General features: G+C 42.5%; 1 protein-coding gene across 2 annotated transcripts in view; it reads left to right on the plus strand.

The window, feature by feature from the left end:
• ube2g2 (ubiquitin conjugating enzyme E2 G2) overlaps positions 1–20,207 on the plus strand; it is a 51,966-nt gene that overhangs the window by 19,253 nt on the left and 12,506 nt on the right. The window contains exon 3 of one of the 2 annotated variants that reach the window (XM_033024442.1): positions 9,961–10,006. The exons of the other annotated variant lie outside the window; for it this stretch is intronic. Coding sequence (XP_032880333.1) covers positions 9,961–10,006 — 46 coding nt within the window. The remainder of the gene's footprint in view (positions 1–9,960; positions 10,007–20,207) is intronic. 2 annotated transcript variants of the gene reach the window in all.

Here is a 20,207-nt window from a genome sequence, read left to right on the forward strand (position 1 = left end):
AGGAAATGATGAGAATGTAGAACAAGATATTTTTTAACATTTATTTTTAGGATCTGGGTGTTGCTGGTAATGGCAGCATTTATTGCCCATTCCCACTATCTGCGTGCAATTTGGTGGTGAGGCTCATGCTTGACCTGCTGCAGTCTAAAGAAGATAATACATAATAGGTGCAGGAGTAGGCCGTTTGGCCCTTCAAGCCAGCGCGGCCATTCAATGTGATCATGGCTAATCATCCACTATCAGAACCCCGTTCCTGCCTTCTCCCCATATCCCCTGACACCACTATCTTTAAGAGCTTTAACTCTCTCTTGAAAGCATCCAGAGAACCGTCCTCCATCGCTCTCTGAGGCAGAGAATTCCACAGACTCACAACTCTGTGTGAAAAAAGTATTTCCTCATCTCCGTTCTAAATGGCTCACTCCTTATTCTTAAACTGTGGCCCTGATAATATCAGGCATTTTGGGTGCTTGACAAAATGGAGGATTTCTGCTTCTGTAAAACCTGCTTGTCATCTTTTGCAAAAGCTGCAAAGACCATGAGGATCATGGGTCCAGAGAGTCTGTGGTCTGGGAAGGGGTTGAATAGAGGTTGACGTCCAGATGGCCTTTAATTGTTAATATGTATGAGATTTTGAAGAAGGAGCTAGGTCCTGTTGCAAATGCATGCTTGGGATTGGTTGGGGAAATGATGGGTTACAATAATGTTGCAGAGTCTTCCCACCACTAATTATGGTCGGTCCAGGAGAGGGGCCTCACCCAAGATGTTTACTTTACCTGGGAGAATGTTTCTTTACCTAACAGAATTGTTTCCCCCTAAGTGATTTGTGTTGAAACTATGTTATGTGATATTTCATGATTGTGTTAGAGAACTGTCAATCGATGTATTCTGCAGCCCTTAGCGATAATTGGCATGTTGCCCCCCCCCCCCCCCCCCCATGTATTTTCTCGCCAAGGGTCTGTAAAGATATAAAAGAGTGGGGAGCATATTGGGGTGTGCCGATCTTCTGGGGTATGTGTTCTATTTGCGCGAGGCTGTTGGGCTTGAGAAAGTAGAGACAAGGATCAGACCCACGTTATTGGATTAGGTATTGTATTGGTATTGTATAATAAAAGAGTTGGATTTCCAGTGCTCTTATTCGGTGTTTGACTGAACCAGACTAAGAGGGGTAAGTTTAGGATCTGAATTACACTGGGGGCTCCGGGATCTCAATGGATTGCCAACATCAATTTGCGGTCAGGGAGTCGTGTCGGATGGAGGAGGAGAAATCGGCGCCACGGTGCAACTTTCGCATCGGTTTTCCCCGCTCCACTGATCTGATGACGAATCGGTCATTTGCGTGCTTGTGTTTGGATTCCCGACGAGATCGATAGAACATTAGTAGTCTGGCTAGCACTGAGGGCGAGAGTTTGAGTCCCCGCCTGGGGGGGGTTTAAGGCCTGGAGGGTCGGAGTTGGGCTCAAAAGGCTCTTCTCTAGTGGGTTAAAGGCCCCACACCATTGGTAAGGTGACAGCTGTTGCAATCGGGATACCACTGAAACTGGCCCAAGGTTTGAGGCCCCACTCAGACTGGGATATAAATTGCTAGATATCCTCAAAGACAGGACTGAGAAGGTCAGTACTAAGAGGGGAAGTACTGAATAGTTTAAAATAGTGTGATTTACTTTAGAATTGTACTAATCGAATGCTTATATTTTATATTGCAGTGTGACTATGTATCATAGTCTTTAACTATATTTTTTCTTGTTTGAGTGTGATTTTGCGGGTGTGTTGCAACCTTATTTGCTTTTGTTTGGATTCAAGTGTTTTAAGTGCAGGAGATTTGCTGCAGTGTGTTTGATTGTTCCGTTGATAAGGTGGTCCCCACCTTGAGCTGAGAGTGTTTGCCATTTTAATTTACCATTTTAAAAGCTTGTGTGATCTCTGTGATTTCTGTGTGAGATTTGCGTGAAAGATTCTTGGGTACCCGGTTGAAAGGAGATAGATTGTGTGAGAGACTTGTTAGGTGTTAGAAATTTGTGCCCTTATCTTGTGAGAGACTTACTAATGCGTTGGAAAAATGTTGTCATTGTTTTGTGAGCGAACTTGTTAAGTCTTAGGAATTTGGTGATTGAAGTGTGAATAGCTTCAGCTATTGTTTCCATTGTAAGTAACAATGGGAAAGCAGATTGATACAGCAACAACCCAGAAAGTCCATTACAAATGGTTTGCAGTAAATTCCCTAAAGAGGCAGAGAGATTGAAGCATTTCTCTGGAGTTTTGAATAAGAAATTAGGAGATGAGTTGTGGCCCGAGGGAGGGGTTGGAACCCTGGAGGGCGTAAGATATATTGAGAAGATTATTTGGCAATTTAGTCAAAGTGAGACCGCAAAGGAACATTGGGCTGTGTAGACAACATTATGAAGGATTAAGAGAATGTAAAGAGGCTGCAAGGATTGCGAACTGACAGGAGGCAGCTTTGAAACTTGGAATAGAATTAAAAGATGATAAAGGGAATAAACCTCTGGATACCTTGATAAAGGAATATGGATGTGCTTATAAAGAACATAGGGAACGGGACACTAAGAGGACTCCTGAAGTAAAAGTGGCACTTGTAAAATTAGAGTTGAGGGATTTGTTGGTAGGCTTTGGTTTGGAAGGGGGAAGACGAGGAATATTTGGAAGATTGGGAGAGTTCCTCTTGCGCTCCCTATATGTCACCTCCACCTCCAGCACCTTATGTACCTCACGGACCTCCTGTGCCTACAGCACCACCCACACCCACTGCTGATAGTAATCCTGCTCCCCAGACAGCAGCACCAGCACAGAGTTCCTTGACCCCAACAGCTACAGCACCAACAGGTATTCCAGTAGCGCTCAGTACTAGGAGCAAGACAAAGAAAATAGCACCCATATTTTGAGAAAAAGAGCGATCACCAGAACTAGTATACAAATCTAAATTTAGGAGAATAAGACAATCATCCAGAGAAAAAATACATGTTATTAAAAAGTACTGCCTTCCCCCTAGTGATGAGGATGATACATCGGAGGGTGAAGTAGTTTCTGGGGACATTGAGTTTGAGTCCGACATAGGATAAATTATGCAGGCTGAGCAACTATCTCGCCGTCAGTTCCCAGTTAGGGAGATGCCTAACCCAGCCTTTAATCCGACTAATGCAGTTGGTGCCAACAATCCTCGAACTATTGATGTGTACTCCCCATGGAAACCAAATGAAATGATGGCTGTACTGAGGAAAATACCTGACAGAAAGAAATCACCTGCTTCCTTTGTGGATTATCTCCCGACCGCTATGCGTGTGTATCATGCGGATTCAAGAGATTTGTGGGCTGTAATACAACAGATCATAACTCCTACAGAGCATACCAGGTTCCTAGCCACTTTAGGACACCCAACTCACGAGGCACTGGCTAATTTAATCGCCAATAACAATGCAAGAGAAAATGCAGTTTTAACTGCGCTTGCCACTACCCTCCAAAAGCCAATAGAAATCGCTAGGATTCTGGATGTAAGACCAAAGAAAGGAGAGGGAGAAGATGAGTTTCTAGAAAGATACTCGGAACTGTATATGGATCAGTCGGAGATTAAAATTTTCGGAATGGGGTAAATTCTCCCCAATATTGTGCAATTTTGTTAAATTGTCTGCCAACTAATGTATCAGAAGCAATCAAGAAAAACAACATGGATTGGTCAGAGAATAGTGCAAGTCAAATGGCCCGTGCAGTTAGGTATCACCAGCAAGTCGTCAAAAACTGAATACATAATGAAAAAGGAAGCGGCAACATCTAATTTAGACTAATGGAATAGTCCTCAGACAAGAGCAAGGCATGATGCACCAGATTGGGCAAGGGCGCCAGAACCGGATTATCCAGGTTACCCTGATGAACCACCTCCATTAGAACCAATTTCCCCAAGACACCACTGGAAAGGGAATAGAGTAATGTTATACTTGCGGCGGACAAGGTCACTGGAGTAGGGGGAGTGCCCGACATGAAAACGACAGGAAGGAGGGGGCCAACTGAGAGAGCAGAGAGGGGACTGCCAATGAAATCAGGGACAGAGAAGACAAACACCCTTCTCTCAAACTAATCCATTCTCACGGTCCTCATTAGTGAGCATGTCTAGATTTTAGGGACAAATTTGCCAGCATCCTATTCCTGGGCCAATCGAAGTAGTGTACCAAGACAAAGCAGTAAAACATACAGTCGTAGTAACCACTGAAAATGGTGCAAGAAAAGGGACACCGTAAAATACCCCAGAACCATGGAAGAATAACAGCCAGCCCCATGTTTCCCTGAAACCACATTTTAGAGTCAGCAAAGTAGTAAAGCAGGATGGTTGCTTTAACTGTGGTCAGTGAGGCTTTTGGTGCAGGGAATGCCCGTCGTGGAGACAAAGAAGGAACTATTACAGAAGCAAAGTGGAGGCTAACAGAGAAACTAAGGGGAGAAAATCACTGCTGCTAAGATGATTCGTTAAAATGGAATGTGAATATTTTGCCACGGGTAACAGGACAAGAAGGAACTGCAGACTACGTTAAAATACCCCTAGATTTATGGAAACGAGCTTCAGAGGTTGCTCCACGCATAACGAGGAAGGTGAATTTTCCAGCAAGTGCGAAGGACTTGGGAGGAATGGTAAAGAAAGCAATTGATCTGGCAGATCCGAATATATATGAAGAACAGAGCTTGTCTAACCAATGTACTGTTGAGTTTTATCAGACCCCGAGGACAGTTGTTGCCCAGCTACGCCAGCATCTGGGGTGTGAGGTATGTGGACCCGCAAGTGTGGGCAGAAGACGCAACTCAGGTAGGATGTGTTCGCATTGATCTCATCCAGGTCGCTCTCAGGAAAGGGGTAACACTGCCTTCGATACAGCAGTACCTATTGAAACAACAGGCAATTCCGAGTACAGACCAGCTGATTTGGAGATTGCTGGAACAAGACATCTTAGTAAAGTGCCAATCTATTTGCAACACATTAATCCTTGCAGTGCCCAAGGCAGGGAAAGAGGGCCAGTACAGACTGGTTCAGGACTTAAGATCTGTCAGTGCAGTGGTGGAACCGCTCCATGCCTTGGTGCCAAACCCGGCTCATATTTTAGCTTTGATTCCAGCGGAAGCGAAGATTTTTTCAATTGTAGACCTGCAGCATGCCTTCTTCTCGTTACCTCTGCACCAAAACAGCCAGTATTTATTTGCCTTTACTTACAGGGGCAACAATATACGTGGACAAGACTACCTCGGGGATTCATTAATTCACCTACCTTGTTTTCTCGATGTCTTCAAGGACAGTTAAGCACCTTAAGTTTTAAAAGAAAATCCACTCTCGTTCAATATGTGGACAGATGTCAGAGCAATCGTGAGGATACTACTCAATTATTGAATCATTTGGCAACCTTAGGATATGTGGTCTCTCAGTCGAAAGTATTAATGGCTCAACAAAAAGTAACATTTCGTGATAATTTCGGACACGGAATAAAATCTAGAGAGTAGTAGACTTGAAACAATTTGTGAATTTCCTGTACCAAAAGAGGCGAAACAGATGAGACAGTGGCTCGGCATGGTAAACTAATACCGACCATGGATCCCTAATATTGCACAAGACACCAAGGAATTGACTCGTTATACCAGCCTAGAGGGCGAATTTCAGTTGTCCAAAGAAGCTCAGAAGCTTTCGAGAATTTAAAGATATCTTTAATGCAGGCCCCAACACTAGGAAAGCCACTCTTTGAAAGACCCTTCCAACTTTACTGTTCCATCCTTTCCGAGTGTTCAACTGCAGTCCTCACCCAAAAACATGGTGATAAGCACAGACCAGTGGCTTATTATTTTTCAAAGCTTGACCCAGTAGAGAGAGGACACCCAAAATGCACCCAGATATTAACAGCAATCTATAATAGTCTACAGTCTGCTGCAAACCTGACCTTACAGCAGGAGATAGTAGTGTACAGTTCCCATTCGGTGGCAGCCTTGTAGGGACAACTGCAAACTCAGCATCTGACAATGGCTCGACAAAACAAATATGAAATGTATCTATTGAATAATCCAAACCTCTAATTCAGACACTGTACAACTATTAATCCGGCATCTTTCCTCATTTCACCACCAGAGGAACGGTCAGAATCAGGACATGACTGTTTGTTCGTAATACAAGAAGAGACTTCTGTAAGGGACAATCTAAAGGACGCTCCTATAGCAGACCCTGATATGACACTATACGTAGATGGAAGTGCATCCATTGGGCCCCAGGGAGAGAGACTTTCTGGGTACGCTATTGTAGACCAGGATGGGAACAGTGTATCGGCAGCTGCCTTTGAGTCACCCTTTTCAACCCAACAGGCTGAGCTGTTCACATTAATCAGAGCATGTATTGTTGGAAGAGATCTGAAAGTAAACATATATACAGAGTCTGGATATGCATTCAGGGTGGTACATGACTGGACAACTGTGGAATAGAGGATTCCTAACCTCAGCAGGAACTCAAATATCTCACAAGCAATTGGTGACTGATTTATTACAGCCTCTGCTGCTACCTAGGCAAATTTCAGTAATGAAGTGTAGCGCTCACACAAAGGGTCAGACCCCGATAGACATAGGGAATCGTTGTGCTGACCAAGCAACAAAGGAGGTATCCCGGGAACACAAGGTGGTAGTGCTAAAAATGATGAGGCAGATAAGTCTCCCTCGAAAAAGCCAATGCCAACCATCCAGGAAATTATTCAGTTGCAGGAAGAAGCTCCTGAAGGAGATATACGATTATGGAAATGGCTTGTATGTACAATAGGTTGCATGTTAGGATTGTGGGTCACTCCGGCAGGGCAGACATGTATGCCAGATCCTCTTGCAGTTTGGGTTGTGTATTGTAAGCATTTTGCGACTCACTGTGGTGCGAGAGCAATTGGTGGTGCCCTATCGGCTACTTGGTGGCATCCAAGATTACAAACCTTGGCCCAGAATGTGAGTAGCTGCTGTATTATTTGTCAGAAATATAATCCTGGGAAAGGAGTGGGTTGTGAGGATGGAAGAACACCTTTGCCTATGGGTCCCTTTGACAATGGTCCTCATTTCATTGGGCAAATTAACCAAGAATTCTGCGAACAGCTGGGCATCCAGTAACAACTGCACTGTGCTTATCGACCCCAGGCTGCTGGACTTGTCGAAAGGGCAAATCAGACCCTGAAAACTAAATTAGCTAAATTAAAGGCGAAGGAATTAGTTGGATCAAATTACTCCCTATAGCTTTGTTTCAGATGCGCGTCGGCCTGCACGGAAATCGAGACTAGGCCCAGCTGAAATTATTTATGGACGCCCCTTAAGAACCCCGTGGAACCAAAATACCCCAAAAGTTGTCAATTTCCATCACATGACTACGGAGAAGACCAATTACGTTCTGACCTTGACTCGGGCACTAAGTGGTTTGCATTCTAGGGTGCAAGCAGCATATAGTGAATTACTTCCTTTGGTTTCTTCCATTAAGGTCAAGCCTGGTGATTTTGTGATAGTGAAGAATTGGGTAAGGAAACGTTTGGAGGCTCGATGGCAGGGACCTTACCAGGTTCTCCTGAAGATCCCAACTGTTGTTAATGTAGAAGGAAGGAATGCGTGGGTCCATCTTCACCATTGCAAGCGCATTGGTGGAAGAGTTTGAGCTGCTAACTTGTTTTCTTCCAGGAATTTCTTAGGAAAAGGAACATCTTACCCATCGAGAGTCAAGAGTACATCAAGCTGACATGATGGACAAAGAGGATTCATGCCCATGCAAACTCGTGAGATGGAGACTCGTCAGTCAGGAATCATGAAACTATGCCCATGAAAACTCGGGAAGTTACTTAGAGTTCTGACAATTACATCGCCATCATTGTTAAATTGTATAACAAGAACCGTTGTCATCTTCCTTTGTTGTCATATATGATAAAAGAGGGGAATATCGGGCATTTTGGGTGCTTGACAAAATGGAGGATTTCTGCTTCTGTAACACCTGCTTGTCATCTTTTGCAAAAGCTGTAAAGACCACGAGGATCATGGCTCCATAGAGTCTGTGGCCTGGGAAGGCGTTGAATAGAGGTTGATGTCCAGATGGCCTTTAATTGTTAATATGTATGAGATTTTGCCAAAGGAGCTAGGTCCTGTTGCAAATGCATGATTGGGATTGGTTGGGGAAATGATGGGTTACAATAATGTTGCAGCGTCTTCCCACTGCTAATTATGATTGGTCCAGGAGAGGGGCCTCACCCAAGATGTTTACTTTACCTGGGATAATGTGTCTTTACCTAACAGAATTGTTTCCCCCTAAGTGCTTTGTGTTGAAACTATGTTATGTGATAATTTATGATTGGGTTAGGGAACTGTCATTCAATGTATTCTGCAGCCCTTATTGATAATTGGCTTGTAGGTGTTGCCCCCCCCCATATATTTTCGCGCCATGGGTCTGTAAAGGTGTAAATGAGTGGGGAGCATATTGGGGTGTGCCGATCTTCTGGGGTATGTGTTCTATTTGCGCGAGGCTGTTGGGCTCGAGTAATTAGAGACGAGGATCAACCCGCTGCATTGGATTAGGTATTGTATTGGTATTGTGTATTAAAAGATTGGGATTTCCAGTGCTCATATTCGGTGTTTGACTGAACCAGACTAAGGGGGGCAAGTTCAGGACCGGAATTACAGCCCCTGGTTCTGGACCCTCCCAGCATCGGGAACATGTTTCCTGCCTCTAGCGTGTCCAAATCTTATATGTTTCAATATGGTCCACTCTTATCCATCTAAATTCCAGAGTATACAAGCCCAGCCGCTCCATTCAATCAACATATGACATTCTAAACATATGTCCCTCCATCGCAGGAATTAACCTTGTAAACCTAGGCTGCACTCCCTCAATAGCAAAAATGTCCTTCCTCAAATTTGGAGACCAAAACTGCACTCAATACTCCAGGTGTGGTCTCACTAGGGCCCTGTACAACTGCAGAAGGACCTCTTTGCTCCTATACTCAACTCCTCTTGTTATGAAGGCCAACATGCCATTCGCTTTCTTCACTGCCTGCTGTACCTGCATTCTTACTTTCAATGACTGATGAACAAGGACCCCCCAGATCCCGTTGTACTTAGCCTTTTCCCAACTTGACACCATTTAGATAATAATCTGCCTTCCTGTTTTTGCCACCAAAGTTCAAGTTCAAGTTCAAGTGAGTTTATTGTCATGTGTCCCTGTATAGGACAATGAAATTCTTGCTTTGCTTAAGCACACAGAAAATAGTAGGCATTTACTACAAAGTGGATAACCTCACATTTATCCACATTAAACTGCATCTGCCATGCATCTGCCCACTCACCCAATCTGTCCAAGTCACCCTGCATCCTCATAGCAACCTCCTCACAGTTCACACTGCCACCCAGCTTTGTGTCATCTGCAAATTTGCTAATTTTACTTTTAATCCCTTAATCTAAATCATTAATATATATTGTAAATAGCTGCAGTCCCAGCACCGAGCCTTGCGGTACCCCACTAGTCACTGCCTGCCATTCTGAAAGGGACCCGTTAATCCCTACTCTTTATTCCCATGTGCTGCAGGGTAGGGCGATCCCAGATCTAGGCACGGCAATTATGTTCCTCTGAGAACATTCTACAGAGTTCAAAGCTCCTACTTCTCTTGCCCACGTTGGTCATAGAGATAATTGGTTTGGGACCTTAAAGACTTTTACCACGGAGGAGGTGGTAACTGCAGATCATTTTGTAGATGTTGCACAAGGCAGCCACTGTCAGTCAGACTGCAGTGTCAAGCCTCTTGCTGCAGGATATCCAGTCCTTGATTTGTTCTTTTAACTGTTGTTTATGCTGCTGTTCCAGTCAAGCATTGATCAATGGTGGCTACCCTGTAGAATAAGCTACATTAATACATTTAAATCGTCTGATCATCTTGTTTACTTCAATTGGAGCAGCCCTTCAATTTTTGCTCTTTATGCTGTTTACAGGTCCAATCAGCGAGGAGAACTTTTTTGAATGGGAGGCCTTAATCATGTAAGGTTAAAAGTTTATAATATGTTTTGCCCTATCTTTGTGTTGCTCTAATTGACTTGGCCTATTTTGTGGATTTCCATTAATGGCATAAGCAGAATCATGATAAGTATGTGTGAACAATATAGAGCTCCTTTGATGCCTTTCAGGAACTACTTGGCTTACAATCAGCAATAGAAAGCCATTGATAGACACAAAAAGCTGAAGTAACTCGGTGAGTCAGATAACGGCCTGTCCCACCAGCATGCGATTGCATGCGTCTAGCGCGATCAAACGTGGTGGCTAGAGGCATACGGCCTCGCGGGGCCGGTCCCACACCCAACCGCGGAGCCGTCTGGAATTGTGCGGGCTTGTCCCGACATCATACTCGCCAATCAGCTGGGCAGGAGGCGGGCCGACTGAATTTGGACGTCGCACGGCGTCGGGCGGTTACGTCATCACGCAACGGCACGCCGGGTGGTGACGTCATCGCGCAATGCCACGCGCTAGGCGTACGCCGTCGAGACACTGCGTACCGCCTCAATGCGGCTGCGGGCTGACAGGCCGTTGCGGCGCAGAATTTTGTTTTTTTTTGGACAGATCTTGTTTTTTTTTAGGTCCTTTAAACTCGGCAGAGGTTTGGAATTAAGTCGTGAAAGTGGGACAGGCTCTTAAGTTTGCTTCTCTGCATTATTAATTAATCGCGTTGGACATTTACCTTCAATAATGTTCATTGGTGCACTTGCATGCAGATGGTTTATTTCTGTTTTGCGCTCACACAATATATTAGTTGTAATAAATCAATTTTAAATTTAGTGCATGTAGGAGATATCTTGGATCATAATGTGGAATGAGGAGCTTTCTTGATTGAATATGTGTACCCTAGGATAAACATGATCCCTATGACTTTTGCTTGATTTGTCCACATATATATGCAAGGATAAACATTTTAGCCAACATAAATTCACAATGGTGCTTTAAAGGGTAATTAAATATTTTTTAATTATTTAAGGAATTTTTCAGGTTAAATAATGTGCTGGAAATATTTAATAGACAGGCAGCATTTGTAAAGAGAGAAACAGTTGTTATTTCTGGATAATGACCTGATATTTGTGTACAGTTTGTGACCCTGAGCTTGCAGTGATTTTTAACAACTTTATCCCACAATCAGACTATATTATCAGATATCAGACAATCAGACAGATTATCAGACAATATATTGTCTGCCCTCCAACAATATATTTAGTCTTGAATTCCACAAATCAGCAATTAATTACATATGGAAGTGCCTCAATTATTTGCAGGATTGAGTGGGAACTTTTAGCAGCACAAACTACCTTTTAATTTTCTTCAATTAACTAAATGGTTTGTGCTACTACAAGTTTCCACCTTATCCAATAAATAATTTATGCAAAATTATGCATAATTACATTTGTTTTTTGTTTTACCTCTTTGCCATAGAACCATTTAGTGATGGAGTGCAGTAACAACCTCACTCTGAGACTTCACTCATGTGCATCTTCCACTCCTTGGAAAAGGAGTGGTGGAAGCAAGACAACAATCCTGAGGGATTGTGCATAAAGAAGACATTGTTCCTATGAAACTCCTTGTAAGCTGAGGAACAGCCTTCATCCTTTGACTCGGCATATTACTGCCTTCAGAGCACAACAGTGATTAAATAATCAGCTTGTGTCCGTTTTCTCGTAATAACTTGTGTGATTTGTATTCACCTATTTACTCCATTTGTTGAGAGCTGGCCTTTACCATCCTTTTGTAACCTGCGTTTATCATTCAATCTTTTGTGGAGATCTTTTTGCACCTTTTGTGGCGATCTTTTTATTCTCTCCAGGGCCTCCTGCTACTTAAACTTGTTTTATCTCAAACTTTTCTCAGTTCTGATGACGTTTATTTTCAGCAACTGCAGTATTTGCAGTAATTACTTTCAATAATCCTATTGAGAAAACAACACAAGCCCACTAAGACATCTTATGTTGAAAATTGGTTCACAAGTCATTGGCCCTGACTATCTTGAGAGCTGGCTGCTGCCCTGCAGTTATCATTCAAACCCCTCTCTTGCTTTGAATGGTATCCCTGGCACAACATTTTGAAAATAATAATCTTAATTGTGTATGACCTTGCTATTCATCACTCACAAAAATGCTTTGGCAGCTGCAGAAGCCATGGAGCAATATTAAACAGCTGTATCTTAAAAAAAATTTGAATTTATGCTTACATTCAACAGTGGTTGTAAATTAAACATTTAAAAAAATATTTTCCAAGAAAAACACATCTACCCACATTTAAGTCAATTGAATTCAATGTTAATTATTCCACAGTTAACATCACTTGGGATATTTGGCCATTGTCCCAATATTTATAAACGCTATAACACAATAAACACGCTATAAACACAATTTAAGAAAAAAATATATACATACAGGTTTAGTTACTTGGATAGAAAAAAATGTTGGTATTTGCTACGCCTTGCAGATTTATCTGCTCTATAAATTTTGTTTTATATAATAGAGAAATGTATGGTTTATAATTAATAGAGGAGGGTTCATATGTATACATTTTATAATTATTAGGGCGGCACTGTGGTGCAGCGCTAGTGTTGCTGCCTTACAGCATCAGAGACCCGGGTTCGATCCTGACTGGGTGCGGTTATTACGGAGTTTGTACATTCCCCTGTGACCGTGTGGATTTTCTCTGGGTGCTTTGGTTTACTCCCACACTCCAAAGATGTACAGTTTTATCGGTTAATTGGCTTTGGTAAAATTGCAAAATGTCCCTTTGTGTGGATAGTGCTTGTTTACGGGGTTATTGTTGGTCGGCATGGACTCGGGCCGAAGGGCCTGTTTCCGCGCTGTATCTCTGAAGTCTAGTATTGGAGGAGAGTTGATATTTATGTGGTTTAACAAATGAGTTTACGGTTTGGTGATGGTGCCAATTTTAGCAAACTCATCCATATGTGACAGATCATGTTTAAAAATTGGTGAAACACCATAATTGGAAATCGACTTGTGCTGTAAGAAAAGTCAGTTTTCTAACCAGCGAAGTGGCTATGGATTGGTTCTAAATGAGTGGACTGTTTGCTGAACATCAGTTATTTATTAAATAAATATGCACCTTGCATGAAATCCATTACATTTCCAAGATATAATATGTTTTCTCAGTGAAATTGGGCATGGTATGAGTCTCTTTGTCGTATGTTACTGAGTTTTAACTGCTGAACAATTGACCATTTAGACGTATTTTAATTTTGTTTGGGTGTGGAAAATCTAAAATAACATTAATGAGATGTGCTGTGAGAACATGCAGCCGCAGGTAATCTGTCAAGTTACTTTTTTGGTGCAGTGTAACATAAGAACAAGAAAAGATTATGTGACTTTTAAGTCTGTGCCAGCCATTTAAGATCATGATTGATTCTCTTCCTCATGCACTTGGCTGCCGGATTTCTACATCCTCTTATTATTGAATAACTGGACAGAACAAGACTATTTGGCCTCTAGAGTTTATGCCTCTGCAAAAACAGTAGCTGGTCTCACCAGGCCTATTTTTTTTTTTTTTATGTTCTAACCCAATTTCCTATTTGCAAACTGGTATAGAAAATGAAACTTTCACCCTGTCAGACATTGCGTTACAGGTGCCAAGTACTCACTCATTTTGAGAGAAGTCTCCACTATTGTCCCTGTACCCAAAAAGACAAGGATTACTGGTCTTACAAACTTCAAGCCTGTCACACTGACCTCTGTAATCATGAAGACCCTTGAAAGACTTGTGCTGGCCCAGCTGAAAAATACACCCTCTGCAGTTTGCCAATAGATCAGTGGATGATGCAGTCAGCCTAGGCCTGCACTTCATCCTCCAGCACCTGGACCACCAGGGGACCTATGCAAGGATTTTGTTTTAGGGTTTTAGCTCTGCATTCAACACCATTGTGCCAGAGCTACTACGCTCCAAACTCTCCCAGTTGACTGTGCCTGAACCCCTCTGTCAGTGGATCACCAACTTCCTGACAGATAGGAAGCAGCATGTGAGGTTGGGAAAGCACATCTCGGGCCCGCAGTCCCTCAGCATAGGAGCACCACAAGGCTGCATACTCTCCACTCTCCTTTACACCCTCTACACCAACGACTGCACCTTCCAGACACATCTGTCAAGCTTCTCAAGTTTGCGGATGACACAACCTTGATTGGACTGATCCAGGATGGGGAGGAATCTACCTACAGACAGGAAGTGACACAGCTGGCGTCCTGGTGCCTTCGTAACAACCTGGAGCTCAATGCTCTTAAGACAGTGGAATTGATAGTAGACTTTAGGAGAGCTCTCCTTCCCCTCCCCCCACTCACCATCAACAACACCACAGTCACATCTGTGGAGTTTTTTAAGTTCCTTGGAACCATAATCTCCAAGGACCTTAAATGGGGGGGCCACCATCGACTCCACAGTCAAAAAGGCCCAACAGAGGATGTACTTCCTGCGGCAGCTGAGGAAACACAATCTGCCAATGATGATCCAATTCTATACTGCCATCGTAGAGTCTGTCCTCGCCTTCTCCATCATGGTCTGATTTGGCTCAGCCACCAAGCACGACATCCGGAGGCTGCAGCGAATCGTTCGATCAGCTGAGAAGGTTGTTGGCTGCAACCCCCCCCCCCCTTTGACGAACTACACTGCCAGGGCCAGGAAGCGAGCGGGTAAGATCATCTGTGACCCCTCTTACCGTGGCCACAAACTCTTTGAAACACTTCCCTCTGGAAGCCGACTCTGGACTGTCAAAGCCGCCACAGCCAGACATAAAAACTGCTTTTTTTCCACGAGCAGTAGCTCTACTCAATAACCAAAAGTCTGTAGCCTCTTGCTCTGGTATTTTATTTCATTCACATGTTTAAACTATAATGTTTTATTCTTAATGTTTTAATGTTTTATTCTTAATTGTTTACTGTATGTCATGCTGTTACTTGCGAGCGGAGCACCAGGGCAAATTCCTTGTATGTGTACATATTTGGCCAATAAACTTATTAATTCATTCATTCAAATAGTGGCACCTTGATGCAGATTTTCATCTAAAAGGCAGCACATTTAGAAATGCACAACTTGCTTCATATTGACATTCTGTTCTCTTATGAAGGTCAAGTTTTTGGCAGGGTAATTGAATCCATAACCTACTGACTCGGTTGAGAGTGCTAACAAAAGAGTCATAGTGACGTGTGATATGCAGCCTGAAAGAAAACTAATAGGATGGAAGGTGATTTTATTTTTATTTTTGAGATCCATGTAAATGTTGTTATCATCATTGTTATTGAATCAGACGCCACCACCGTTTTAGACAGTGCAATGTGGATAATCATACCTCATCATAATATAGTTTCAACAAATCGTTCTTCTGCATCTTCCCTTCAATTGGTATCTTCCAGTGAGTTGACATTTCTCAAACTGGAGGAAAAGCTTTGTTACAAAACCCAAAGAAAGGACATTTGGCCCACTGAGTCCACGCTGACCCATTGAAGGTAATCCCATTTTATTCTTCCCACATTCCCTCAATTTCTCCCCACCTGCAAGATTCCCTAAGTCTTTGGGATGTGGGAGGAAACAAGTGCACCTGGAAAAACACAATCCAGTTGCGAGGAAAGTATTAAACTTGTGAACTCCATGAACCTAGTTCCAGAGGTCAGGATTGAATCTATGTTGCTGGAGCTGAGGCAGTAACTGTGCTGCCCTCAATTCCCTTAAAGTTTTAAGAAAAACACAAAATCCTGGAGTAACTCAGTGGGTCAGGCAGCATCTCTGGAGAACCTTAATAAGTGATGTTTCATGTTTTTTCATGATGTCTTATACTTGTTCTAAGCATTGCAATCTCAAATAATTTATTTCCATTCTTCATTAAATAGAGTTGATGGTCACATAACCCCTTTGAGCACTATGACAGTTTTATTGCATGTGGGATGAACCAGCATTTGGATCTCTAAACTGGATTTGTAATTACAAATGTTAAGCACTTTTTTTCCTCCTCCAGTAAATTCTATTGACCCTGCCATCGTGTTTATTTTATACTAAGGTTTGCCTGTTCAATTACTGTAGTTCAGATTTATTTAATACCATTTTTATAGCTCATCCCATTCCTTGGGGAAATACCAAAAATGTGGAAAATGGCCAATGTGACTCCTTTGTTCAAAGAAAGAAGAAAATAGAAGGTGGGGAATTATAGGTCAGTTTGTTTAACATCTATGGAGAGTAAGTTATTAGAGTCAAAGCTCTATAGGTTCGGTGAAAGGTAGATTGTGTTCGTCAAACTTGTTTAAATTATTTTAAGGACATGGCAGGAGAATTGATAGAGGGGAATTATGGTGCATTAGATTTCCAAAAGTCATAGAAACATATAAAATAGGTGCAGGAGGAGGCCATTCGGCCCTTCGAGCCAGCACCGCCATTCATTGTGATCATCGCTGATCGTTCCCTATCAATAACCCATGCCTGCCTTCTCCCCATATCCCTTGACCCCACTAGCCCCTAGAGCTCTATCTAATTCTCTCTTAAATCCATCCAGTGATTTGGCCTCCACTGCCCTCTGGCAGGGAATTCCATAAATTCACAACTCTCTGGGTGAAAACGTTTTTTCTCACCTCAGTCTTAAATGACCTCCCCTTTATTCTAAGACTGTGGCCCCTGGTTCTGGACTCGCCCAACATTGGGAACATTTTACCTGCATCTAGCTTGTCCAGTCATTTTATAATTTTATATGTTTCTATAAGATCCCCCTCATCCTTCTAAACTCCAGTGAATAAGTCATTTGATAAAGCGCCACATAAGAGGCTGGTGTATAAATTAAGAGTCCAAGGTAATGGAGGAAGACAGATAGCACGGATTGAAAGTTGATTGTCACATAGAAAACATTTGAAATAAATTGCCCCTATCAAGCTGAGTGATGTAACTAGTAAAGTACCCCAGGGGTCAGTTCTTGGCCCTCAATAATTTTCTATTTACATAAATAACCTGGAGGGAATAAAATGTAAGATTTTCAAGTTTGTCGATGACATGGAAGGACTGTGATTCTGGAAAAATGTATAGATTAAGTGATAGTGTGAAAACTTGGCAAATGGAGTTTCATGTATGGAACTGTGAGATTCATGCACATCAGTAAGAGGAATCAAAAGGTAGATGATTATTTCAGTGGCGAGAGACTGCAAGTGAGTGAAATTCAAAAGCATTGTGATATTCTAGTGCATGAACACTGTAACATTATATTCTGCACTCTGGTGTTTTTCTCATTGCACTACGTGTTGTACTTGTTTTTCCCCTGAATCTCAATATATGCGACAAAAATAAACCAATACCAAAGAGAAGCTGGACAAATTGGAACTGACTTCCTTGAGTTTCACAGAATGTGGGGTGATCTTATCTAAACATACCTGATCCTAAGGGGGCCTGGCAGGATAGAGTTTCTCTAGTGGGAGAGTCACGAATAAGGAGACATGACTATAAAGTTAGAGGCTAGTAATTTAAAATTGAGCAGCAAAGAAATTTCTTCTGAGGTAGTGAATTTCTGGAACTCCATGCACCCGAGCATGATGGATCATTGGGACAGATTTAAGGTGGAAACGGTTAAACGTTGGAAAGATCAAGGGATTGATAGTCATGAGGAACTAGCAGAGAAGACGAGCTGCGGCTGCTGTAAATCAGCCATACGTTTATTGAGACCAACTTGAGGGGCCGAGTGGCCTACTATTTTGTATTCGTAAAAAGGAGAAAGAGATACAATGCTGCTGTTTTATGCACTTGGTGAATTGAACCTGTGGAATTCCCCAGCTATCTAGCTCATGTTTATCACTGGCTGAATTGATAACTCCCAATTCTGTTAATACAAACATAAATGGGAGGGGTTATGGTGGATTTGAGATCCCGCGGTGGAGCTCTCAAAATCGGTCACCAGCAAAGGCCGCCAACTCCTCGATGTTAGGCCGCAGTGCGGACGAAGATACGATATGGGAAAAAATCGCATCTCCGTCGAGGTAAGAGATTAGAAAATGTTTCCCCCAGCCCCCCCACCCCCACATAAAACAAGCTAAAGAACACTAAAAACATACATTTAACGAATACTATTAAAACATAAAAAAGGAAAGGACAGACAGACTGTTGGCGAGGCAGCCATTGCTCACTTTTGCCTCAGTCTTAAAGTGCAGTATCTAAATAAATCCATCAGCCTTGGCTTTTCAGTGCAACTCTTTTGCATTGGATTTGTTGCACTGTCTGCCACAATGTGGAGCCTAGATATTAGCTGAGCAATATTGAGTGTTGCATAAAATAGTGGTGGTGGGCAGCCATATGCACAGGAAGAGGAGGTGTAGAAGTGAACAGGAAAATGAATAAAGATAAAGAATTGGGCTGAATCTTCATGGTTTCAGTGGATCGTTCCAAGGTAAGCTGGTATTCAGCAAACCCATTAATAAAAAAAACTGAACATACAGTTGTGCGTATTCACTAAGTCTGTGACTATTTGCATAACAGATGCCACCATTTAGGTCACTATGCTCCTTCACTAGTCCAGCAGAAGAGGCTGGTGAGATGGATAACACAAATAATGGTGGCCAAACATCATGTTAGAATTGTTTTTTCTAGTAAATCTTTGAGTAGCTTAAAGTCCTTGGTATGTTTAAAAGTATATTGCCCAGAGTTTCTGGTCGGTTCTCTGGATGCTTTCAAGAGAGAGTTAGACAGAGCTCTTAAGGATAGCGGATTACTGATTGTGGATGATCAGCCATAATCACATTGAATAGTAGGCCGAATGGCCTACTCCACCTATTGTCTATTGTCCATTGCACAAAAGAATAATTATCGTAATTTGAACTGAAGAGAACTGCTTTCAATTCTAAAGCTTTAAAATTAAAGCTTTTGAATATGTTTTCTGTTGTCTTGGAGTAAAGGGGTTTCTGAAGGGACAAGTTGGAAAGAAATGCAGTTAATGAAGTAGTGTGTTTGGTTCTAAGCACAAAATGGGTTCAAAGGCACTGGTTACGCTTTTTAAATTCAAGGTTCACTTTTTAAGGCAAGCTTAATTTACCTTGGTAGTAACTTGAGATGCTTGAAGCATTTGTTTCTGTGTGAGTGGAAAAGCATTCTGGTAAGAGATGAACTCTGCTTAGACCCATTTAGAATGCTATATTCAATATTGGGTACTGTAACTGAGGAAAGATGTATCAGCCTTGTCGGAAATTCAGTGCAGTTTGACCAGAATTATTATAAAATCTGACAGTTAAATTAGCACTTTGCCTGGATGGCCTAATTGGGATGTTTTGCATGAGCAGGGTAGACGGAAACTTGTCTTGTGGGTGAGTCCAGAACAAGGGGATGTAACCATAGAATAGAGTGGCTTGATTTGGTGTGGCTGGAAACATCTTCACACAAAGTAATGGAAAATGTGAACTTTTCCCAAGATCCGAGTTGTTTCTGAGGTTCATAGAACAATTAGTCATAGAGTGATACAGTGTGGAAACAGGCCCTTCGACCCAACTTGCCCACACCGGCCAGCAATGTCCCAGCTACATTAGTTCCACTTGCCTGTGCTTAGTCCATATCCCTCCAACATGTCCTATCCATGTAGTGGATGTAATTCTGGAAGTGAAGTTGATTGAGTGTTCTTTGGTGGAATGGTACAGCACAAGGCCCTTGATGTAGAAGGCTTTCGACAAGGTCCCACATAAGAGATTAATATACAAACTTAAACATTTTCACAATGGCGGGCAGTGACTAGTGGGGTACCGCAAGGCTCAGTGCTGGGACCCCAGCTATTTACAATATATATTAATGATCTGGATGAGGGAATTGAAGGCAATATCTCCAAGTTTGCGGATGATACTAAGCTGGGGGGCAGTGTTAGCTGTGAGGAGGATGCTAGGAGACTGCAAGGTGACTTGGATAGGCTGGGTGAGTGGGCAAATGTTTGGCAGATGCAGTATAATGTGGATAAATGTGAGGTTATCCATTTTGGTGGCAAAAACAGGAAAGCAGACTATTATCGAAATGGTGGCCGATTAGGAAAAGGGGAGATGCAGCGAGACCTGGGTGTCATGGTACACCAGTCATTGAAAGTAGGCATGCAGGTGCAGCAGGCAGTGAAGAAAGCGAATGGTATGTTAGCTTTCATAGCAAAAGGATTTGAGTATAGGAGCAGGGGGGTTCTACTGCAGTTGTACAGGGTCTTGGTGAGACCACACCTGGAGTATTG

This window comes from Amblyraja radiata, chromosome 7 (assembly GCF_010909765.2).
Source record: "Amblyraja radiata isolate CabotCenter1 chromosome 7, sAmbRad1.1.pri, whole genome shotgun sequence".
NCBI classification, from domain to species: domain Eukaryota; kingdom Metazoa; phylum Chordata; class Chondrichthyes; order Rajiformes; family Rajidae; genus Amblyraja; species Amblyraja radiata.